Source organism: Ambystoma mexicanum, chromosome 7q (genome assembly GCF_040938575.1).
Source record: "Ambystoma mexicanum isolate Mex_15411 chromosome 7q, UKY_AmexF1_1, whole genome shotgun sequence".
NCBI classification, from domain to species: domain Eukaryota; kingdom Metazoa; phylum Chordata; class Amphibia; order Caudata; family Ambystomatidae; genus Ambystoma; species Ambystoma mexicanum.
In genome coordinates this window covers 747,999,816-748,025,352 of record NC_090941.1, presented here as the reverse complement: position 1 = coordinate 748,025,352, position 25,537 = coordinate 747,999,816, and the positions used below count along the sequence as shown (strand labels likewise).

At 48.2% G+C, this 25,537-nt stretch overlaps 1 protein-coding gene across 2 annotated transcripts in view; it reads left to right on the top strand.

The window, feature by feature from the left end:
• The window catches only part of ATM (ATM serine/threonine kinase), a 3,046,976-nt gene that overhangs the window by 2,240,766 nt on the left and 780,673 nt on the right, over window positions 1-25,537 (top strand). For both annotated transcript variants that reach the window (XM_069640412.1, XM_069640413.1), the window contains one exon: window positions 11,874-12,022. In XM_069640412.1, the coding sequence (XP_069496513.1) occupies window positions 11,874-12,022 (149 nt within the window). The remainder of the gene's footprint in view (window positions 1-11,873; window positions 12,023-25,537) is intronic.

Here is a 25,537-nt window from a genome sequence, read left to right as displayed (position 1 = left end):
ATGTCATACATTGATTAACCATGCAGTGAAACTGAAAGCCATGTGGAAATGTGCAAGTCTCTTCCTACACAGGGGATATAAGAATCACGTCACTTCCGCTTGAGGCCATTCTGCTTTAGGAGGTGGGATTTACGATCACTGAAGCCTTCCATGATGGAACCTTACAGCCACATTTTCTGGTTAGCTTATTTGAAATGTTAAATTTCATGCCATTGAAATAAAGCATGCAGCATTGCGCTTTAAACTGTGAAGTAATTCTGCAATAACCATTAAAATTAATGAAACGAACCCTTTTGGCCACGATATTCTTTATTAAACAGAGCGTAGAACGTCATTATGTGCCTCTATTATTATACTCCTGCATTATTCTTTTGTCTCTATTTCTGTGAATAAAGTTGAGGGCAATAATTATATTCTCCAGCATGGGGTCTGGCATGGATTCACATGCTCATGAATATTCCCCGTCGTCAGGCTGGGAATCCTCGGTAAAGAAAAAACCAGTATCAGTTTCGTTTCTGATCTGTCTTTCGTAGTAATAACCAATCACTGGTCTCTGCGTCATACTGACCACAGCCAATGACTGCCCTCTACCTAAGCACCGCCTCTGGCAGCCATCTTCAGATTTTTACCGCACGTTCATGTGTTGGGATCCTCGTGCTATTGCTCTCGAGCGTTAGTGCTATTTTTTCGCGCTTTTTCACAAAAACTTCGATTCTTTCGGTCAAAAGAGCCTCAAGCTCCACCGATCCTACATCCGATCAACGGGGACCCGTGTCGGATTCATCTGTGCCCCTCAAGGGTGAAGATTTCGTCGAGCTACACTTCGGAGGACTCCAGAAGCTTCTCAGGCCCGGTCTCGGAGATGGCCCAGGAGAAGGGAAGCTCGACGCCCGGAAAGCTGTTCAGGGCCTGCCCTGGATGCCAGCTGCAGAACGTCTTCAAGGAGGACGAACACTCTTTCTGCCTTTACTGCCTTCATGGGGACAAGACGCACGTGGAGAAGGACTGTGCGTTTTGCGGCAACATGTCGGAACGGACCATGAAGGACCGCCATCAACGTCTCGCCAGCTGGCTGGAGGGTAAGAGCCAGTCTGGCGAGAAGAAGAAGAAATCTGAGCGGTCTTCTAAGACCTTTGAGGGCGCCCCGGCGACGGGGGCCCAACATAAGGCCAAGCACCGCGAGTCCGCTGGCACCGGGAGCGCCGAACGGTCGGGCTCTACGGGCGCCAGGCAGGGCGCACCCTCCCCGGCACCATCAACCACGAGCCAACGCTCTGGGTCGGGTAAGAGGAAGGCCGAGCACCCGGCGAAGCTCCTGGAGAGACCCCGGTCGAGCTCTAAGGCAGAGGAGGAGCGTGGCAGTGCCCCCTCCCTCAAGGATAAGGCGGTGAGCGCACCTAAGGTGGTGAAGGCCTTGATCCATTCGACCAAGCCCTCTATCGAAACGGTCGCGGCGGCCCTGGCCCAGCCTGTGGAGGCTGCACCAGTGGTGGCGGCCTCGGGGCCCAGAATCTCCCTGCCTCCTCGGAGGGAGTCTTCTTTCGTGCCCATCGATAGGACCCCCGTGAAACCCTCCGTGGGGAAGAAGGGGGGGCAGGGCGTCGTCGTAGATTCGGCCTCAACCTCAGAAGAGGAACTGATCGAGGTCTTAAGCCACGGCCTAGGCGTGGAACAAGACCAGCCCGTCGGAATGGGCCCCGACGCAGGTGACGACGACGACATCGTCGAGGATACCGACGGGGCCCCTGCTCGCCCGTCGGATTCCCCTCTGCCAGCGCCGCAAGACAACTCAGCGGCCATTTTGTTGGCTATACAGTCCTTATGCTCCGAGATAAGGACGAGACTACCGTTACCGACGGAGGAACCTCTCCCGTCGGGGGATCCAGAACCGGGACCTTCTGGTGTTCCCCATACCAAGAAAAGAAGGATCCATCCACCGCCTCCTTTTCAACCGTCGCGCCCCGTCCAGCCCTCCTCCCCGTCCACCCGAGGGGATGATACGGGGACTGACACGGCAGCGACGGGTACGGACGACGAGGCATACGACGAGGATTTTCCGTCGTCGCCTCCCACCAGGGCTTCTCCGCCCGACGAGATTGGATCGTTCCACTCAATGATCGCCAGGGCATCCGAGCTTTTCCAACTCTGCCCTGAGGAGAAGAAAAAGGAAGGCTTCCTTTACCAACGGCGCGAGGCCAAGAGGAAGACGGTCCTCGCAGTGCCTCTGTTGGACGACATTTGGGATGAGGGCCTTTCCCTCCTCAAGAACCCTTCCACGACGCCAGCGAAAAGAGACCGGTACGAGAAAAAGTACCGGGTCCCGGACTCGGCCCCCCTATGCCTCCGGGCGCAGCCTACCCCGGACTCCGTCGTCTCCGCGGCAGCCAGGAAGAAAGCGGGGGGGGTGCGGCCTCCACGTCGACTTCCCCGCCGGACGGCGAGGGAAAGAAATTGGATGCCATGGGACGCAGAGTCATCTCGTCGGCGGCGACGACGATTAAAGCGGCCAACGCCTTGGCTATCGTGGCCCGCTACGACAGGGGACTCTGGTACAAGATAGCTCCCCTGCTGGATTTTCTGCCGGACGACAAGAGGGCGGAGGCCCTTGAGATCCTGCAGGAAGGTGAGGTGGCCTCGGACCACGCCATCACCGTGGCGACGGACATCGCCGACACTGGGTTCCGCCAGATGGGCAACGGCGTTTGCCTTCGACGTCGCGGATGGCTCAAGGCTACGGACTTTCGGCAGGACGTCCAGACCAGGGTCCTGGACATGCCCTTCGACGGGAACAACCTGTTTGGGAAGACAGTGGACGATTCCCTTCAGGCCATCAAGGCGGATACTGAGACGGCCCGGGCCCTTGGAGTACTGCAGCAACGGCGGACGCCCTTTCGGAGCGGCGGAGGCAAGGGCGCCTCCAAAGGTTCCGGCGGCGGTTTCGCTTCCTACCGTCAAGCGGCCCGCTCGTCGTCGCAAGAGGCCTACAGAGGACGAGGCAAGTCTGGCGGACTCCGCCGTCGTCGCCAAGGAGGCCAAGGCGGCAAGGCCGCGTCCAAGCAGGATTGAACCGGCCGTGGGGTCGGGCCCCCACCGAAGCACCCCGGTGGGAGGCCGGCTGGCGGGCTTCGTCAGCGTGTGGGAGTCCATCTCCACCGAATGTTGGGTGCTGGACGCCCTGGCCCGGGGCCACGCGCTCGAGTTTCAAAGAAGGTGCCCGCGCGTCCCCCCCGTGGCCAGGAAAGAACTTCACGTCCCTCAACTTCTCCTGGAGGTAAAGGCGATGCTCAGAAAGGGCGCCATCGAACTCGTCCCAAAGAGGCTTCGGGGCTCCGGAGTCTACTCGCGTTACTTCCTCGTGAAGAAGAAGACGGGAGGATGGCGCCCCATCCTGGACCTGCGACGCCTGAACAAGTTCATCAAGGCGCAGAAGTTCCGGATGGTCACCCTCCAGCACGTCCTGGGTCAGCTGGAGGAAGGAGACTTCCTATCGTCGTTGGATTTGGAGGATGCCTACTTCCACATTCCCATCCTAAAGGGGCACCGAAAATTCCTCAGATTCGTGGTCCAAGGGCGTCATTACCAGTTCAAAGCCCTTCCCTTCGGACTACGGTCGGCACCCAGGGTTTTCACCAAGTGCCTCGCACCGGTGGCGGCGCAGCTGCGCCGCGAGGGGATTCACGTCTACCCCTACCTGGACGACTGGCTCATCCGCGCCAAGACGAGGGAGCTCGCCGTGGTCCACACGGCAAGGACCGTCCAACTCCTCACGGACCTGGGATTCTCCGTGAACTACGCCAAATCCCACCTGGTGCCCGCGCAAGTCGCACTGTTTCTGGGAGCGAGGCTCGACACAGTGTCCCTTCTGGCCTCCCCGTCGGAGGAGAGGACCAGGACCATCTTGGGCAAGGTGCAACGGATGTTGGTGGCCGACGCGGCCAAGGTGAGGTCCATCAAGTCCCTCCTCGGGATGATGTCTTCCTGCATCTACCTCATTCCCATGTGCAGGCTCCGGATGCGCCCGTTGCAAGAGTTCCTGGATGCGCGCTGGATCCAGACGACGGGCAGCTTCGAGGAAAGGATCAAGCTCGACGAGAGTTTCCGACGAGCGATACGGTGGTGGGGCACCCGCGCGCATCTGACGGCGGGCATGGACTTCCAGACCCCAGCCCACCAGGTGACTGTGACCACGGATGCCTCCCTAGAAGGGTGGGGAGCGCACACCGAAAATCTGCACGCAAGGGGACTCTGGCTCCCGACGGAGAAGTCCCTGCATATCAACGTCCTGGAGCTCCGTGCAGTGTTTTGGGCCCTCAGGTCCTTCCTTCCGTCCCTCAAGGGCAAGGTGGTGAGGATCTTCACCGACAACACCACCACCATGTTTTACATCAGGAAACAGGGCGGAACCAGGTCCCCAGCGCTGTCCAAGGAGGCGCAGGACCTGTGGCATTGGGCCGTCGCCCAAGGGATTCTTCTGGTGCCGTTTCATCTGGCAGGGATAAAAAACACCATCGCCGACTCACTCAGCAGGGAGCTGCGCTCGTGCCACGAGTGGGAACTACGGCAGGATCTGGTGGATCGCCTCTTCCGACGGTGGGGCACACCCCAGATCGACCTGTTCGCGACGGCGACGAACACCAAGTGCCGGAGGTTCGCCAGCAGGTTTCCCCAGACGAGGAGCATGGGCGATGCTTTCTCGTTCCCCTGGGAGGGCCTGTTCCTCTACGCGTTCCCTCCCTTGCCTCTGCTAATCCGGCTCGTCAACCAGCTCAAGAGGTCACGGTGCAGGATGATCCTCGTCGCACCTGCGTGGCCGAGGCAGATATGGTTCCCGGACCTTCTGGACTTGTCGGCGTCCCTGCCAATCAAGCTGCCGGCGGACGCGGATCTACTCTCCAGGGAAGGAGGCGCCATCCTCCACCACGACCCGAAGTCGCTGAACTTGCAGGCCTGGCTCCTGCAGCGCTAGAGTTTGGAGGATACGACATACCGGCCGATTGCAGAGAGGTTCTTGCAAAGGCCAGGGCGTCCTCGACTCTTAAATGCTACGGACACAAATGGAAGAGGTTCTCTGTCTGGTGCCACGCACAGAAGATTAACCCTCTACGGATTACGGCTCCCCAAGTGCTGCCGTACCTGCTGACGCTGGCCAAAGCTGGTCTGGCACACGCGTCCATCAAGATTCATCTTGCTGCGATCTCCCGATACACCAGAACCACGGGCCGGACGTCCTTGTGGTCTCATCGTCTGGTGAAAGAGTTCATGAAGGGACTGTTCAGATCGTGGGAGCTCAACGTGGTGCTGACCAAACTCATGGGACCTCCGTTCGAGCCTCTGCACTCGGCCCCGTTGAAGTTTCTATCGTGGAAAACAGCTTTTCTCGTGGCCATCACCTCCGCACGACGAGTGGGAGAGATCCAGGCCCTTTCCTGCAAGGCCCCGTACTTGACTTTCCACGACACGAGGGTAGTGCTCAGGACGCACCCCTCCTTCATGCCCAAGGTACCGTCGGACTTTCATCTCAACGAACCCTTGGTGTTACCTGTGTTCTTCCCGTCGCCTTCGTCGCCGGCTGAGAGGACTTTGCACTCGCTGGATGTAGCTAGAGCGCTGAAGTTCTACGTGGACCGCACGAAAGGTTTTCGGAAGACGTCACAACTCTTTGTGAACTTTGGACCTGTCAATCAGGGGAAGGCTCTCTCGAAGGCTTCCATCTCCAGATGGCTCTCCGGCTGTATCATGTACTGTCACCGGTTGGCAAACCGACCGCTGCCTGGCCGTCCGAGAGCCCATTCCACCAGAGCGATCGCAGCTACCACGGCGTTCCTATCTGGTGTGCCCCTGCTGGACATATGCAGGGCTGCTACGTGGAGGTCGACGCACACCTTCACGAAATTCTACTGCGTCGACCGGGATTCCAGGGAGGAGTCCAGGGTCGGCCAAGCAGTGCTGCGCAACCTGTTCGCCTGAGGTGAGCCTGGTGAGGAGGTAAGATGCTTAATGTTGAGTTGATGTGATGCTTAATGTTGAGCCTTTGCCACCTCCCGTGGTTGTGCATGTGTGTACTGCTATGTATTCTTTATTCATGAGCATGTGAATCCATGCCAGACCCCATGCTGGAGAAGGAACAAGTTACTTACCTGTAACTGTTGTTCTCCAGCATGGGTCTGGCATGGATTCACATGCGAACCCTCCCGCCTACCCCTCTGCGGCTCTTCACTTGGTCATACTGCCACTTCACGTGCTTCCAAATCTGAAGATGGCTGCCAGAGGCGGTGCTTAGGTAGAGGGCAGTCATTGGCTGTGGTCAGTATGACGCAGAGACCAGTGATTGGTTATTACTACGAAAGACAGATCAGAAACGAAACTGATACTGGTTTTTTCTTTACCGAGGATTCCCAGCCTGACGACGGGGAATATTCATGAGCATGTGAATCCATGCCAGACCCATGCTGGAGAACAACAGTTACAGGTAAGTAACTTGTTCCTTACTGGCTACCCATCAACGCAAACTTCTTCTCTCATCACCTCCCTATTTAATCTGCTATCTCACCATACTACAACACTCATCTCATTTGTCCTTATAGCAATTCATAGCTATAGAACATTCCTACTTTAATTTTAACATACTAGAAAATCCAGAAATGTTCTCACAACCACCCAAGGTTCAAACAAAATCATTTCCTACTCTAGGAATTATGTTGCAATAAATAAGTAGTGGTAAGTAACATTGAAGGCTCAGCAGCAGGGATATTTTCCAACTCACTCCAAGACAAATCGCAACATTCCATTCTGAGTGTTCTGGAAGCACATCCCTTGGTGGGATCTGCTTCCAGAACACTGCGCAAGTATTAGAACATCTCCCTTCCCAATATTCAGTCACAACAGCTTACAGATATTAACAATTAAGGCATTCATATGTTATCTAATATACAAAATCTTCCTTGCGCTTGATGACACACTCCCAACCTCTCACTTCCACTACCAGGCCATACTTGATTCTTCTCTCTCCCTTCCTCTTTTGTGGCATTCCCTCGACCCTGAGCCCACATCTGTTTCCTCACCACACACTTCTTCACTTCTCACCACATCATTCAACAACCGACTGTCAATTCTTGTGTTGGTGTGCATCCAGTTATTTGGATGATCTTTTGAGGCAGCCTGTATTTTGAAAGTCCCTTGGGAACCCATCGCGCTTCCTTCGCTTTCACCCATTCGCCCTTACGAAGAGCGCTGGTTCTGGTCAAATTTTTCTGGTCTTAATACTCTTTATTGCATTTTTGGCATTGTCTCACCCTGTCCAGCACCTCATCCATATCCATTCTCCCATTGAATTTCTTGTTCACCCATAGAGTATTTAACTTGTTGGGCGATGGTCTATCTGTCATCAGCGTAAACAGTTCCACTTCAGTCTCTAAATGTGGAGTAGCCCTGTATGCGCCCAAAGTCCCCTCCATGGTAATGGGCTAGCCAATGCCAATTGCATTGACCCCTTTATGACTCAGTTCATCCTCTCCACCAGTTCATTAGCTGCTGAGTGATGCAGCAATGTGTTTGATACCATGCTCTCTTAAAAAGGTCTGCATCTCCTCAGGAAAGATCTGCACTTCATTGTCTGTTATCATTTCTTCTGGATATCCCTCCCTCTAAAATATATTTCTCAAATGGCTTATTACTTTATGTTGTAACATTCCCAATCATCTCACCCCACTCCACCCATTTCGATGTGTTATTCATAAGTACCAATATGTATATTTTGTGCTCTTCCAGTGTCTAGAATGGACCTACTTTATCCATCTCAAGTTTGTTCCAAACCAGTTTCAGCACTTCTATGAGTTGTCGCAGTATTATGGTCGACGGTTTATAGAGACTTTTTCGAACGCCATATTTTCGAAATGCCTTTTTCTCGACACAATTTTGCCGACATTTTTTTTCGAATGTTTTTTTTCATTTTATTTTTGAAATGGGGGGTTTCCTCCCAACCCCCCGTTTTTTTATCGATACTTTTTTTAGTAACCAAACAAAAATAAAACATAAAATAAAAAAATAACCATTCGAAAAACATTTTTTTGGCATTTTTTTTCCAGAAAATGGCATTTCGAAAATATGTTTTAGAAATATTGACTGGATACCACGGTCGATGTCCTAGTCGTGTCACTATGTTTACTGGGGTGACATTCTTTCACTAATTCCTCAAGTTGAAACATTCAGTTTGTCGGGGCCTTGTTGATTTTACATTTTGTATTCTTGAAATCCATTTGGCACTTGTCTGTCCATTCAAATGAATTATTCTTTTTCACTATTTCTCTCATGCTGCCAGTTTTATCTGCATAATTTTCAACACATTTTTTGTAGTATTCAGACAGCTCAAGAAAATAGCTTATTTGTTCTTTGTTGGAGGGAGGAAGTATTTTGAGTATCTTGTCCACCAAATCTTTTTTTTTGGCTTGGTGCCCTCCCCCACTGATGGCATAGCACAAATATTGTACTTCTTCCACCTTTATCTTACACTTCTCCAGTTTAAGTGTCAGACCATTATTCTTTAACATGATCAACACACCTAGTAACTGCGAATCATGTTCACTTTCATTTTGCCCCATCACCAGTCTGTTATCTTGGAAGAAATAAACACCAGTTAGTCCCCCAAGCAAATACTGCATCAACCTCTGTAATACTGCAGTATCAGATGCCAATGCAAACTGCATGCTTCTAAAACCTATATACACCATCTGGCATGACATATGAGGTAAGCGCTTTGGATTCTTCTTCTAACTCAATTTGATGATATATCGACAATAGATCTAGGGTACTAAAATATTTGCTGGTTTCATGCTAAAAAACAAATGGTTGATGTTTGGCTGTGGATGTCGGTCAGCCCATATGTTCGCATTCAGGTCTCTAAGGTCAACACACATACAAACTGTATTGTTTGGCTTCTCACAATCGGAATTGGCGCCAACCATTCTGACGATTCAATAGGCTCAATTATCCCATTCCTGCATAACTTTTCAGGCTCTATTGCTAGTTCATCTCTTCCTACTGGAATGTTTTTGACTTTACGGACAAAAGCCTTCGCCCATGTTTTAAAACTATGCGATTTTTGACTCATTTGAGTGTTCCAACGTCATCCTTGAACACTTCAGGATAATCTGTTTGTAGATTATCTTTGGTGCAGGCACTTGACATGTAGAGGATGGGGAAACTATCTACCGTTTGTAGTTTTATTTTCAGTGCTGCCTGCTCTTCCCATCGGTATCAGGTAATAATATCGCCACATATATGGTCGCCGTAAATAATATCGCCGGGAAAATGTCGTGGCAATATTATTTGGGTGACCATATATAAGGTGACGGGGGCAAAAAAAAAATAATTAAAAAAATAAATAAAAATTGAGGGTAGCGGGGGTGTCTCCCGCATGTTCCATGCAATAATGTCGCCACAAAAAACGACAATTTTTCGGCAATATTTTTGCATGGCAATATTTTTGTGGCGACATTATTACATGGAACCTTCCCATCCCACTACAGGTGACACTTCCTCTGCTACATATAATCTACAACTAGTTATCCTGTCATGGAATCTCAAATGAATCCATTTGAATCCTATCACCCTTTTTGGAGATTTTCCATATCCTGAGGCCCCGATGTTTGCTGGCAGCAAGATGTTCATGTCTCCCTTTAATATTCCTTTAAACATATATAGGGTGGAGTCCATCATCCGCCTGGTTTCTACACCATTTATGTATAGATTGTCCCATGGACCGTTCCCTACCATACTCACCACTGTGATTACATGGTGTGGTTCTTCATATACTTAAATCATAAGTAGGCTGCTCGCTCCTCTTATCTCTTCCAGTGCTTTTATTGTGCCTACCTATGTTCTATTTCTATTATTTCTGCACACTCTGGCAAAATGACCTATCAGACCAGTTCTCGAACATTCCGCCTTGATTGCAATGCAATATTTATCACCATTCAGATGTTTATACCTGCCACACCTGTGGCACGTTATATTGATTCTACTGTGTACTTGCTGAGTGTTCTTGCTTTCTATATTATTGTCACTTCCTTAACCATATTTTTCTACTTTATGTTGGTTTTGTGTCCCTCCTATGGTATTGGGCTCCCTTAACTTGAGTCATCACATAATCCTCATCACTATTTTTTTCCTCTTTAATTGATTTATACCTCACTCGATTTTGTATCTTGCGTGTGTACTACTTTAACACACTTGGCCCCCAACTCTATTATTGTCGCAATGTGAAGAGCCTGCTCCAATATTGGATCCTTGGCTTGCCATACTCTTTGTTGAATATTGTATCAGCTGTGTTTAACATTAGTGGATCTCTGAGGTACTCATCAATATTCCCTGTGAACTTGCGAGATGCAATAAGGCCTCTCAGTGCAGCGATACAACAATCCACTGATTCTGCTTTCCTCTGCTTTCTCGTGAAATAATACTATTTTCAAGCACAACATTTGTCTTGTTGCCGAAATGTTTCTCTAGTTTGGCTAAAGCAGACTCATACTTCTTGGTAGTCCCAGACACCTGAGAATCACTGGTCTCTTCAGAGCTTAGTTGCTCAGGAAATGTGCAGAATATTCTTAGTCCTTCTGCCCCTAGGGCATTTAACAAAATAGCTTAATTGAAATCGTCATTGCACTTCCCACCTCCAATAGCCCTCAGAGATAATTGAAAGGAATATGTCCATTGTTCCCAGGCTACGGTTGGATTTCCAAGGTTGGCTAAAAAGGGGCAAGGTGCCGGAATGTTCTGCATTTTGCTATGGTGGTGTGGGCTTGTTTCCTTTCCATAAATCATAATTCTCTTAGGTCTCAAGCTTATGGTGTACAACCACTTCCTTTCTGTTTTATGTATTTTCATTTGTTACCACTTCTTCTTGCACTGTATTAACTGTGCAGGTTTATGCGAAACAGGTTAATTGTTTTCATAGTTGAACAATTAAGATATTCTCCTTTGTCATAAAAGAGCTTTCCTAACATCTGTGTTTGCCTTTGAGAGACACTGTTTCTACATCACAATACCTGTGTTATTGCAAACAATTCTACGTTAAAAGGGGCTCTTTTAAAATGCACGTTTCCCTTCTTGGAGAACATGATGGTCGCTGCTGGGGGCTTATCTTTAAGTGACATGCCGCGTGTTACTGTGCGGCCATGCGCTAGCTGTTCATCTGTCGGAGCCACTCACTGCTTCATCGGGCAGCAATCTCCTCTGCTCTGCAGTGCTCGCTTCACTGCATTGTCAGCTTCAGTGTTGGTGTGCCTTGTCTGAGGTCTTCTCCTGTGGCCTGCCTGCTTCTGCTACCACTAGCAAATCCATCACTCCGCGTGGAATACAGCAGACAGTGATGCAGTGGTGTCCTCTACTGCCATGCGCTTGTTGGCATATATGTTACAATGAAATAAGACGTGGTAAGTAATATAACATACGTTTATTTGCAGAGGATCCCACTGCACAGGCTCAGCAGCAGGGTTATCTTCCAACTGACTCCAAGACAAATCGCAACATTCCATTCTGAGTGAACTTTTATTTACTACTACGTTCTGTCCAATGTAAACATGGAGTACCTCTGTCAACAACCCATCTACTTAAACATATATGGATGGTTTCCTCCATGTACTGCCTGTTCAGCACTTGGAGGTTCTGTGGTCATGGCCAAAAAGCTCCAAAACCATTTAAATAATGCCCATACCTAATTAATGACTTCTGAGCTAACAAATATCCAGATGCATAAATATTGATGAAAGAGTAGTAACTTTTTGTGACCGATCAGAAATGTGTTTTCAAAAATCTTTTGTTCAAAAGAAAATGCTCTGGCTGACTGACACCTTTTTATGTGTACTATTGCCCTTTAGGCTTTGCAGAATTTTGGTATGTGCCATATGCTTTCGACATATTTAAAAGGACTTGAACACGAGAACGAGGAGTGGTGTGCTGAACTGCAAGAAATTAGGTACCAGGCAGCATGGAGGAACATGCAGTGGGACCAAGGCACTTCCATCAAGTAAAAATATATTTTTTTGGAAACATGTATTTGCATTTGTTTTTAAATTTCAATTAAAAGTAAAACCAATGTCTTGGTTCCTCCTAGTAAGTGATGTAGATAGCAGGTTTGTTGACTATTGGTTTTAAAGCAATCTTGTGACAAAAGACTTTTTGAATCTCTAGACACACGACCTGAACTACCTCCTTAATGTCGAATAGCACTACAATATAAATAATAGTAAAAGTGTGCCATTTAGATTGGGACTCTAAAGATGACAATGGAATACATATTATTTGAGTAGTACATTCGTTTCAGCCAATTGCGTTGAACTTTTTTTGTGGTTGTGGTTTACAGTTAATCTAGTGGGCATCCAAGAATTTTACGATGTACAAATAAAGGAATGAAAACTACATTATAGTCATGGCTCTACTTTGTTTGTGGCAATTTGCTCGAGGCAGATTTGTTTGCATGTTTTTTTTTGAAAACACATTTACTTGCAAATAAAATGCGAGAGAGACCCCTGCAACTCCCCCACCTCCTGTCCACCATCATTTACTACCTAACCCCCCCGCCCATATATATTTGCTAGGAGATGTGTTACAAATTTGCAAACAAATGTGCCTTGAGCAAATGTGCCTGCGATGAAATGGGCATGAACGATAGTAATTGTAACTGTTACGTGCAAATTGGGTCACAAATACAAAAAGAACAGAAGTAACTAATACCACAAATGATGAGGGGTTTACCAAGTAACTAGCTGTTCCTGGCGTAACATAAGCCGTTCTAGCATATCTTTTTAAAAAATATATATTTTTATTGATTTTACAAGAATGAACCTGTAACATTCCCGTCCCCCCTCCCCCCTTCAACCCCTCTTCTCCTAGGAAGTTCCATGTGTCTTCACTGTTTTCCGAGATGTTTCTTCTCCTTCTTATTTAGATTCCAATATCTTTATTTTGTGTGGGCACCACTGTTCCATTTAGTCGCTTTGAAGGTATTCAAGGGTTTTCGCCCAATTGTCTCTACATTTTTGGTTATTTATTATTATTTATTTATTTATTGCATTTGGTTGTACGCCCAAACCCTTGGATATCACGGCGTAATTTACATATTTCGAAGGGATTGTGTCCTCCGACGTATTCCTCATCTTAGATATCTCCTTCCAGCTCTGCTGGCCTCGGAAACATTTTTCTCTCTAGAGGGCGCTGCGCGTCGACGTCCTCCGAGTCGATGTCCCTCGACAGCCGCTGTATCGACGACGTCATCCTGCCTATAAAGGCCGCGCGCAGCGTCCGTTGCTCAGTTCCGTTTTTCCGCGCTTACTCAGTGCCTCGGAATACGGTTGCTCAGTTCTTAGTCAGATTAATCCTATTTACCTCGAGTCATTCGATCCGTACTCGATGGCTTCCTCGTCGGAACCGACAACTCCTCGATCCGGCTTCAAGAAATGCCGAGATTGTGGGAAAAAGATGTCGTTGACTGACCCTCACAGAGTTTGTCTGTGGTGTTTGGGAGCTGAACACCATTGTTCGGAATGCGAGGACTGTATGTCCATGACAGCTAAGGCCCTGAAGGAGCGTAGAGGGAAGCTGGAGAAAGGTAAGACTTTTAAAGCTTCTTCTTCGTCGACGAAGTCGAGACACTCGTCTCCTCGTCACCATTCGCGCTCCAGGTCTCGGAGTGGGTCCCATCACTCGAGATCGAAGCACTCAAAGAGGAGACGTCGAAGATCCCCTTCTCCGTCTTCCTCTTCCTCTGTTTCGCCAAAAAGAATCCCTTGCCCCACGAAACATAGTTCCCGGGCTGAATGAGAGGAATTCCGCAAAAATATGATGAGCGTTTTCGAGAAAGCGGCCTCGACCCCCTCGAAGACTGCCGAGAGCGATGCTCTGGTCGAAAGACCCGAAGGTCAAAAACGCAGCGAGTCGCAGTACCCGGCGAAGGAAACCTCTCGAGCGCGTCTTGAACCCTCGAGTAGGTCTATGACCTCCAAACCTTCCTCGAAGGTTCCGTCGACGCCGTCGACGAGGGTTCCGTCGATGCCGAGGTCGGTGTCTTCGACGCCGTTGTCGAAGGGACCTTCGACACACGGGTCTGTCGACTCGACGCCAGCTTCGACACCGGCGTCGACGCCAAGAAAAGTCACGGTTACGACACACTCAGTGACTATCCCCAGGTCCTCGACGTCGATGGCTTCGAGATTGTCGAGTAGAATTCCAATTCTGTCGAGGTCTTCGAGGCCTCCGCCTTTGTTTTTCGACGCCACGTTCGAAGCCTTCGACGACATCGACGTTTTCGAGGCCGATAATGACAAATTCGGCACCCTCTGCCTTGGAAATGGGATTTACTCCCTTTATGAGTTCAGAACAATTGAGAACTATGTCCTCAATTTTGGAAGAGGGTGAATTGTCTGAACAGGAAGACACATTTGAGTTGCAGGGACCTGTAACCCCATTTAGAGAGGAATTTTCCTCTGAAGAGCGCAGGTTAAAGGATCTTCATGATTCCTTACATGAGGCTAGTGGGTTAGACACTTCCCCTGAGGTGGAGTTTGCTAAGCCAGACCCGAGGGAGCATGCTTAAACCCCCTATAGAGCCTTAATGGCCAGGATCACAGAGTTCATGGGGTGGTCTGCACCTTCACAATCTTTCCAACAAGATGACCTCACGGATATTCTTGACAAAGGCCCACAGGAGGATCCTGTGGTGCCTTTTCATAAAGCTCTTCAGAGAAAGATCATGACAAACTGGGAAACCCCAGATGTAGTACCAGCAGTAAATAAAAAACTGTCTACAAAGTACAGGGTATCTTCTACAGACCCAGAGTTTTTGTCTAAACACCCATCCCCAGAAAGTCTGGTGGTACAGGCAGCATCCTCTACCGATGTCAAGACGGCTTATCCTACCGTCCCACAGGACAGGGACGATAAAAAATATGATGCTATGGCAAAGAAAGTCTTTTCAGCATGTAGCATGGCGTTAAAATCTGTTAATGCTACTTGCACCATTGCTAGGTTCAGCCATACACTTTGGGAGTGTGCTTCTACAGCGGCTGACTGCATCCCGGAGGGAGAAGAAAGGAATGCGTTCCTGAATATTATACAGGACGGTAAAGACGCTATGTGCGAATCCCTCCAGACGGGCATTGATTCGGCTGACAGTATCAGCAGAGCAGTGGCGGCAAGTACATCAACCAGGAGATTCGCTTGGTTGAGAAAGTCTGGTTTTGCCCCAGATGTGCAAGCCAGGCTCTTGAACATGCCATTCGATGGCTCTTCTTTGTTCGGGAAAAAGGCGGATGACAGTTTAGAGAAACTGCAAACTTCAAAAGCAGCAGCAAAATCCCTAGGAGCTGCAATCCGTCAGACTCCTTTTCGTCCCACAGGAACCTCTGCGAGAGGCAAGTCCTTTCGCTTCTACTCCGCATTCGGAAGAGGTAGAGGACGACCGGCTCAAAGGGGACAAAGAAGAACTACCCGAGGTGGACGGGGTAGATATTCAAAAGCCGCAGCAACAGCAGGTGCCTCTTTACCATCGGCATCTGCATCAGCCGCCCCAAAACCACTCTGAGGACTTCCCTCACAGGACACCTGTAGGATGCAGGTTGACTCAACATCTGGCGGTATGGCAGGCTTTCACGTCAGATGCTTGGGCATTGGAAACAGTTGCCCAAGGTTACTGCCTGCCTTTCCTACGTATACCTCAGAGTCATCCACCGGGGATCAGCTCTCAGAAAGCTCCAGATCCGCTCCTCTTGCAGGAAATTTTGGACCTGCTAGAGAAAGGTGCCATAGAACCGGTACCTGTAGCGGAGAGGAACAAGGGCTGGTACTCCCCTTACTTTCTCATTCCGAAGAAAGACGGAGGACTGAGACCCATCTTGGACTTGCGAGAATTGAACAAATTCCTCAGAAAAGACAAATTCAAGATGGTCACACTTTCTCAGATCCTCCAGGCCCTTCAGTTCCAGGACTGGTTGGTATCTCTGGACCTTCAGGACGCTTATTTCCATGTGCCTATCCATCTCAAACACAGGAAATACCTGAGGTTCGCAATTGGCAACTCTCACTATCAATTTCGAGTGCTGCCATTTGGGCTGACCTCCGCCCCGAGGGTCTTCACCAAGTTAATGTCGGTAGTGGCTGCAAGTCTAAGGAGGGAAGGGATTCACGTCTACCCCTACCTGGACGATTGGTTGATCAGGGCTGTTTCTCCGGAACAAGCTCAGATCCAGCTAAATCACGTGTGCCACTTCCTTCACAGACTGGGCTTCACCCTCAATTTAAAGAAGTCACAAATGATACCATCGCAGAGACTCCAGTTCATAGGAGCGATCCTGGACACTTCCCTGGGAAAAGCCTCGCCACCAGAGATATTCTACAGATGGTAACCAAGTTCCAACATGCCCAACGTCTCCCAGCCTTCGACTTTTTGAGGTTGCTAGGCCTCATGGCATCCTGCATTTTCCTAGTGCCAGAGGCTCGCCTGAGAATGAGATCCCTCCAGTGGGCACTGAGGACTCAGTGGTCACAATTCTCAGGGAGAATGACAGATCTTCTTCAGGTTCCCGGCAGGGTGGCTCGAGACCTTCAGTGGTGGGCCTGTCAGGAGAACATCCTGAAAGGAGAACAGTTTTGGCAACCCTGGCCGGAGATAACAGTAGTCACGGATGCCTCACTCACGGGGTGGGGAGCCCACGCCAACGACTTGACCATCAGCGGTCGTTGGTCTCCATCGGAGTCCAGACTACACATCAACCTGTTAGAGCTGAGAGCCATCAGACTTGCGCTGAAGGCGTTCCTGCCAGCTGTACAAGGGAAGAACGTCCTGATAATGACGGACAACACGGTGGCCATGTATTACCTCAACAAAAGAGGAGGCGTAGGATCACTACCCCTGTGCAGAGAGGCGATGCAGCTCTGGTTTTGGGCAATCCAAGAAGGAATCTCTCTATCGGCAGTTCACCTTGCCGGAGAGAAGAACTTGACAGCGGACGCTCTGAGCAGGCAGAACACAGTTTCCCACGAGTGGGAGCTAGCTCAGGAAGTCCTTCAAGAGATCTTCGCCCTTTGGGGAACCCCTCAGGTAGATCTGTTCGCCACCAGCCTAAACAGGAAATGCGACCTGTTCTGCTCAAGGGAATTTCCCCCGAGAGGAGCTCTGGGAGACGCGTTCATAGTGGACTGGGAGTTTCCGCTTCTGTACGCGTTCCCACCGGTCCCTGTCATTCCTCAAATGATCAGGAGGTTGAGAAGATTCCGGCGAACCATGATCCTAATTGCCCCGGATTGGGCCATTAGAACGTGGTACCCGGACCTTCTAGACTTGTCCATCTGCCCTCCAATTCGACTTCCACTCAGAGAGAACCTACTCTCACAGAAGGGAGGTCAGGTTCTCCATCCAGACATCAAAACCCTCAACCTTCACGCTTGGCTTCTGAAAGGCTGAGGTACAAGGATTGGGACCTCCCTGATGCTGTTATGGAGGTGTTGCTTTCGGCAAGGAGGCCAAGAAACAAAGTCTTTATACCGCTGCCGTTGGAACAGATTTTGCAGCTGGTGTAGAGAACAGAATATCGACCCTTTTTCATGTGGTACACCAATGGTTTTGTCCTTCCTACTATATTTGGCAAATTCAGGCCTTCGAGTTGGCACCGTTAAGGGCTATCTCGCAGCGCTATCCATCTTTAAGCGTACTGCGGAAGAACCATCCTATTTCAAATTACCCTTGGTAATACAGTTTCTAAAGGGGTTAACCAATGTTTATCCCCCAAGACCATTCCAAGTTCCCCTATGGGATTTAAACTTAGTACTAACGTTCCTGATGGGTACACCTTTCGAACCTCTCCATTCTTGTTCGTTAAAATTCCTTACCCTTAAAACTGTTTTATTAATAGCACTTACATCTGCTAGAAGGGTGAGCGAATTACAAGCTCTTTCTTGTAATCCCCCTCACACAATATTTCACAAAGACAAGGTTGTCCTGCAAGTGAAGCCTAATTTCCTCCCAAAGGTGGTTTCTGAATTCCATATCACTCAGAAGATTACCCTACCATCTTTCTATCCTCCTCCTCACCCGGGGAAAGAGGAAGAGAGGTTACACAGGCTAGACCCTAGCAGGGCTTTAAGTTTTTACATCAGTAGACTAGCCAGGATAAGACAGGCAGACCAGCTGTTTGTAGGTTACGCAGGTCACAAGCTGGGGTTACCAATAACTAAGCAGACCATTTCCAGATGGATCATTCTAGTCATTCTGGAATGTTATAAACTGGCAGGGAAAGAGCCCCCTCAAAACCTTAGGGCTCATTCGACCAGAGGTATTGCAGCTTCATCGGCCCTCAAAAGAGGCGTGCCGGTTAAAGACATATGTGCAGCCGCTACATGGTCGTCTGTCCATACCTTTACACGTTTTTACAATTTGGATTCCTCCTCCAGTCAAGAGACTAGGTTTGGAAGGGCTGTACTGCATTCTATTCATCAATAGAAGACAGCGTGAAGTCAGTACTCCCTCCTCCGATAATAGAATACTGCTATGGGAGCCTATCTAAGATGAGGAATACGTCGGAGGACACAATCCCTTCGAAGAACAAGTTACTTCTTACCTTGTAACGTTCTTTCGACGGGATGTTCCTCCGACGTATTCCTCATCGACCCTCCCATCCATCCCCGCAGTTCTACTTCCCTTGTTGTTGCAGCTTACGCTCCTTCAGAGTGATTAGTTAGTCCAGAAAGTATTATTGTGGGCTACAAAACGGAACTGAGCAACGGACGCTGCGCACATCCTTTATAGGCAGGATGACGTCGTCGATACGGCGGCTGTCGAGGGACATCGACTCGGAGGACGTCGACGCGCAGCGCCCTCTAGAGAGAAAAAACTTTCCGAGGCCAGCAGAGCTGGAAGGAGATATCTAAGATGAGGAATACGTCGGAGGAACATCCCGTCGAAAGAACGTTACAAGGTAAGAAGTAACTTGTTCATCTTCGTTTTCAAATCCGGTTACATTCATTTTAAATTTGCAGAAAGATAACAGGCATATATAAATATAGTCCATCATATGACATAGCAATGGTCTAGTGTTACTCAGGGGTTACCGTCTTGAGGTAAGGAGTATTTGAAGGAGTTTTAGTACTTGTTGAACAACCAGGTTTTGAGTTGTTTTTTTTTTTAATTTAGGTAGCGAGGTTTCATTGGATAGATGGGGTGGGAGAGGGTTCCATATGCGGGAGGCTGCAATGGTGAAGCTGGCATTACCTTCTCTTGTGGTAGTGAAGCAGGGTATGTGCAGCTGGATATTTGCATTGGATCTGAGATATCTAGGTGGGGCTTTGCGTGCAATGCAACTGTTGAGGTAGGTAGGAGCAGTGTCAGATAGACATTTGTGGGTGATGGTGAGTGTTTTATGGAGGATTCTAGACTGTACGAGGAGCCAGTGTGCATCTCTTCTATGTTGTGTTCTCTTCTCTTAATGCCCAAGGCTGCTCTGAAGGCTTTGTTTTGTAGGAGTTGAAGTTTAGTTCGATTTTTTTAGAGGTACCTAACTTTAAGATGTTACAGTAGTCTGTTTGTTAAGATGAGGGCTCTAGCAAGTGTCAAGCAATTGACAGATGATAGGAGAGGCCTGCTAAGTGTGATGAGTTTAGCGGTATAGACTGTTGAAGAGGCGAGGGTGCTAATGTGATTGTTCATGGTGAGATTCGAGTCAAGGTGCACTCCCAGTGTTTTGACTTTATGGGAGATGTTAATGGGTGTGCCATCAATCATTATGGTGGTGTGGTCTCGGTGGAGTTTGTTGAGTTTGTTTGGGGGAGCCAACTATGAGAATTTCAGTTTTGTCTCCATTAAGACAGAGGCTGTTATATGCCATCCAGTTTTGTATGTGACAGTAAATTGTGTTGATGGTGGCCATGTCTTGATCCAAGTTGCCTGTGATGGGAATAAGGATTTGTGTGTCATCAGCAAAATTTGTGTAGATTACTCCCATGGCATCTAGTGCTGCGATAAGTAACTTAGTGTAGGCATTGTACAGGGTGGGGGAGAGGCAGGATCCTTGTGGTACACCTAGCGGAACCAGGATGGGGTCTGCTGCAACTTCCCCTAAGGAAACTCTTGAAGTGCAGTCAGAGTGGAAGGATTTTATCCAAGCGGTGGCCTTATTTGAGAAGTGGAAGTTAGTGGCTAGGGTTTGGCAAAGTTTGTCATGGTCGACCAGATCAAAAGCCACTGACCAGTCTAGGAGTAGTAGGATACACAGTTTGCCAGAGTCCCTGATAGCATCCATCGTCTGTATCGCCTTTGTAAGTTTAGGTATCATCTCCCATGTGTGTTCCCACCGCTCCTTTGGGATTGATCTTCTCAGGGTCTTTTCCCATCTTATAATGTATTGCCATTTTATTTCCTCCGCATAGATAGGTCTATCTAGATCTAGATATGTCTTGTGGAGGTTCTCATCTGGTTGGTCCGTCGAGTAAAGACGCCGATAGAACTGCTCAAAATTGGCCCCAATATCCGTCATTTGTGTCTTTCTATCCCCCTTATCGTCAATCATTGCCATTACTGTCCTATCCTGAATTTTCCTTTTTAGTTGTCTGGCCAGTAGTTTATCAGCTCTATTTGCCTTTATGTAGTACCAGTGTTTCAGCCGGACCAATTGTCTCAGCTTTTTTTGTGCAAAGAGTCTAGTTGGCCTTGAACATGTCTCAGGGCTTTTTGTAGCTTCAATGTGGGTTTCTGCAGTATTTCTGCTTGGATTTTACTAATGTTTGCCTCTAACTCCTTTTCCCATTGGAGGTTGAGTTTCTCCCTTTGGGCCTTTAAAACGATTATGTGTCCTCTCGTGACCGCCTTTAGTGCCTCCCATTGGATTTCTATGGGTATTTCTGGGAGGTTATTGTTTGTTAAATATTCAGTGACATGGGGTCCTGGATTACTTCCTCTGGGAGTCGCCACTTCCACAACCCGGGGACCCGTGGGGTTAGCGTCATCTCTGCCCACAGAGGAGCGTGATTGGAGAGTGAGATGGAGCCGGTCTCTGCCTTCCGTGTTTTCCCCAGGATACCTGTCGCGGCCCAGAGGTAATCTATCCTTGACATTGTGTTATGGACGTGTGAGTAGTATGTGAAGCCTTGTTGATTGGTGTTCGTGTGCCTCCAGATGTCTCCCAGCGATGGTTGGACATTTTCTGTTTCAGGGCGTTTGAAGGGGTGCTGTCTGGGGGCAGATCTGTCTAGGGTGGGGTCCCACGCAATGTTCAAGTCCCCTCCAAGCACTATCTCCCCTGTGGCAAACCGTTCTAATTTATCCAGAGTGTCTTTGAGGAATCCCTCCTGACCCGTATTGGGAGCGTATAGTGCCGCCAACGTAAGGGGATATCCTTCTATTTCTGTGTGGGCAAATAAATATCTCCCCTGCTTATCCGCCTCAGTGCGAAGTATCTGTACCTTTTAAGGAGTCCCGGAATGCGATCATGACTCCCGCTTTTTTGTCTTGAGCATTAGTCTGTATTATCTGATTATACTCTTTCAGCCGAACCTTTGTCTTGTCCTGCCCTCTTATGTGTGTTTCCTGGAACATTATTATGTCATATCTCCCTTGTTTGAGAAAATGTTCCATCTGCTTCTACAGGGGTAAATGGCGCCTTTTCCAGATATCGCCGTGACCTGGCTTCTGCATTGCTTTGAGAGTGGTCACCCAGTTGTTATGTTACCAGTATTTGGCTTTTCAGTTGTCCCTTCTCACCTCTGAGTGGAGAACGTTATGCGGCCTGCTGACCGCATTGTGTGGGCGACTGCTGCACCCTCATGGGCGGGGGGGGGGGTTGCTGTTGTATGTTGGGCCTCCCTGTCATGAGTGTTACAAGGGGCCTTATAAGGGGCCTTATGTTGACCCTCAGTCAGTCGAGCGCTAGATTCGGGGGGGTCAGCTTTGCTTTGGGGGCTCTTTTCCCACGGCCCGTGCCAGTTCCTGGGCTCTGTCCTATTCCTGGGTGTTCTGGCGTCCGTCCCCCCGCTTGGGGGAGCTTCTTCTTGTTGGGGGGGAGCCCCTCCTGACCTCTTTTTGTTGCCTCTGAAGTGCTTTGATGAGATAATTGGAGGGTCTTCCCCTCTGTGGATCTTCTTCTCCGTTTGCTGTGGCGTTGCCCCTCCCCTTGCTTGTGCCGCCATAGTACGCTGCGTTATTTCTCTGTGTCTGCGGGCGCCCCAGCCCGTTATATGGGCTTTGGTATGGCTGTTAATACTGGTCCCCCTGGTCTGTACTTCCGGACCCGCGTACCTGTGGGGGCTGCTGATTGACCTTCTTGTGTCGCGCCTACTCACTTCCTTCCGCGGTCCTGGCTGCTGTGTTTCTTCCCAGCCTCCACGTGCGAGGTCGTCGTCGCCCTCTACTCTGGTGTTCGGGATCGAGTTACCCGTGCCTCACCTCAAGAAGGCGACCAGTGTATGTCGTTGCCGCTTCTTCAGTGGGGCGCATCCTGTGTGCTGGCCCGCTTCATCAGGGACGAGTGGTACGCTCCAGCTCTCCCGGCTGCCCGCCCTGTTCGCCCGGCGTCTGGGTGCTCCTCCTCTAGGACCACACTATGGGGATCGAACTGGCACGGTGTACCCGGTCTACACGTTTCCCTTCTGGAGCGTTCGTTCTCTGATCTCCTGGCTTCTTCTTGTGAGCTACCTCCGCTATGTTAAAGAGCTTTATTATTGTGGCCTGAATGGGGGACGGAGCGACGCTCAGGCGCGTCCTCCCCATCGCTGCCATCTTGGAATGCCGTTCTAGCATATCTTTAAGTTCAATATTGGTCGGTAATTCATAGGGTCACTATAAATATCGGAATGACCACTGATCGCTTCCAGGAAGGGGGGCGTAGGTCCCTGTGACTTATTAATGGTCATTGAAAAGCCTAAACATGTAGGAAACGGGCTTCTTTTGAAAGGCATATTTGTATCAGATGGAATGAAAGGTATGTGCTGTATGAGAACAGTATCTAAGTTTAATCTATCGATTACACAGCCTCTATGATGTGTCTTTGTATATGTGTAATTGTCAACATTGTTACATTGCAGTGTCCCCATGATGGCATAAGATTGCGTAGTAGAATAATTACTGCACCTACTTTCAGTTTTAGCTTGTGAGGAGGCATTCGTCCTACAGCGTTTCGCTCTTTACAGACATAAACGTATAACTGGTAAATAGCTGTTCATTGACAAAGGAACCGCCGTGCCCTTTGTGAAGAGAAGTGGGGGTGGAAAGAAGTAACTTGAAATTATTCTGAATGTTTGCGAAAGTGGAAGGTGAAGGTGACAGCGTAGAACCGTGCTGATTCTGTTAGTTAAAATGATAGCTGTTGTTGAAGTGGAAGGGCACAGCGAGGGGCACTTTGCCATTTCGACAGCAGAGGGCAACCTAACACTGATAACACTGATAAATTGCATCAGCTGTTTGTTAAAAGGATAGCTGTTGTTGAAGGGCACAGAGAGGTGCACTTTGCCATTTGGACAGTAGGGGGGGTAACATAACGATGATAAATGGCACCAGCTGAGTACAGAAACATATATATATATATGGCACACTCTGGTTCCCAGCTTGGTGTACCTTCCACAGTCCAGTAGATCTTCTCCTCCAAGCGCTTTCATGCCTCTTGCAATCTTCAGGGAGGCAGTCTTTTCAGCTGTTGATGGTTAGTACCAATTATGGCCTCAGGGAATTCTGGTTGCTGTAGTCAATTCAAGTAGCCAGGAACCAACTCACCCTCCAAGTACACATTGTAAATCTCCAATTGGGGGGAGGGGGGAAAGCCAGCGGTGTGGCTCTCCTGAGTAGGGGCATGTGTCAACCCGGTGCCGCCACCTCTGGAGCCTGGGACTCCCAAAAACATTTTTTGAAAGAAAGGGGGTGAGGGGCACATTCTGGTTCCCAGCTTGGTGTACCTTCCACAGTCCAGTAGATCTTCTCCTCCAAGCGCATTCATGCCTCTTGCAATCTTCAGGGAGGCAGTCTGTTCAGGTGTGAATGGTTAGTAACAATTATGGCCTCAGGGAATTCTGGTTGCTGTAGTCCATTCATTTAGCCAGGAACCCACTCTATAGGTATAGATGTCACTAAGAAGGTTTGCCTGTGGTAAATGAGATGGGGTTTCATTTGGTGTTGTAGGTGCATATTTTCAGAGTAATGCTGAGTTTGGCATGCAGTGACTTCTACTTTGAAGGACATTGATGGGGAACTATTGGGCGCATATCTTTCTTTCGTGGAAGATATGTATTTTTATAAGCAGGATTTATGTCTTTCTATTTCTTACCCAATTTCGAGAAATGTGGCATTTTTCTTTTAATGGCTAGGTGGGCATACTCCTTTTACCAAATGCCTAGTATTTGTTCTCAATTGTTATGTATGTATTTTTGTAGTGTGTGCATTGTACTGTATTCATGCACATAAGGGTCTTGAACAAATCATTTCAAATGTCAGACTTTTGCTTTGAATTTCATTCAGAATAAAATGATCAGCATTTCCATCATAAAGGTAAGCAAGCAATTACTTTCCCTCCCGTATTTATTTTTGTTGTGCTCTCTTTGCAAACGTTCCTTCCAGATTTCTATACCTCATAGTCTTGCTTTCTTGGTAAATGGAGTGTTAGCTGAGGTACAATAGAATTCACTCCAGGTTTTTTATTTTATTTGACTTTTTGTTTTGCGCTGGGCCTACCAAGAGGGTCTTGGAACACCTTGAATCGTTCAAAGTTTGAAAAGAGATTCAATAAAATCTAAGCTCTAACTATAGATATCAATCTTGGGTGCTTGCCCGACTTCTGATAAATATTGTCATCCTGATTAGGTTGTTTTATATCGTATCCGATTCTGGTTTTGTACCCTCATTCCAATCTATTGATATGATTGTAGAACTTGTGTTGTAATGAGCAAGTAATAAGTGGTCCTGATCATATGGATTGTTCATAATATATAGGTGGGATTTCATTTGTCCAGTGTGCGATTGTCATCCATTTCACGCTGTGTCACGCAGGACTTTTCCAAATCCGTGATTTAAAAAAAACAAGTATGAGGCTTATTAGTGGATTGTACAACAAATGAGTAATTACAAGCACAATAATTGCTGTATTTATCCAGTACTTGAACATGGCTCATAATTGAATAAATGCGTTATTAATTAAGCTTTTATTACGCACTCAATATTGGAGACTAGCCTCTAAGGGCAGGAACAGGATTCAAACCTGTGTTGTCTTGCTTCCAAGACAAGGGTGTTGCCCCTGAGCTATCCTCCCAGCCCTTTATGTGTAGAGGATACAGATTTGATTTTATCTGATCAGATAATAAATGAGAATGGTTATAAAGCAAATTAGCGGCGCAGAAAATAAGCACTAGGCTTATTATTGAATTGGACAACAATTGTTTGAGTTACGAGTACGACAATAACTTTATATATTTAGAACATGAACATGGTTCAAATTAAATTGATATCTATTGTGGAGTTGACACATATTTGACAACATTACTGTTCAGAAAACAAAAGCCGAATTGATATGCAGTAAAC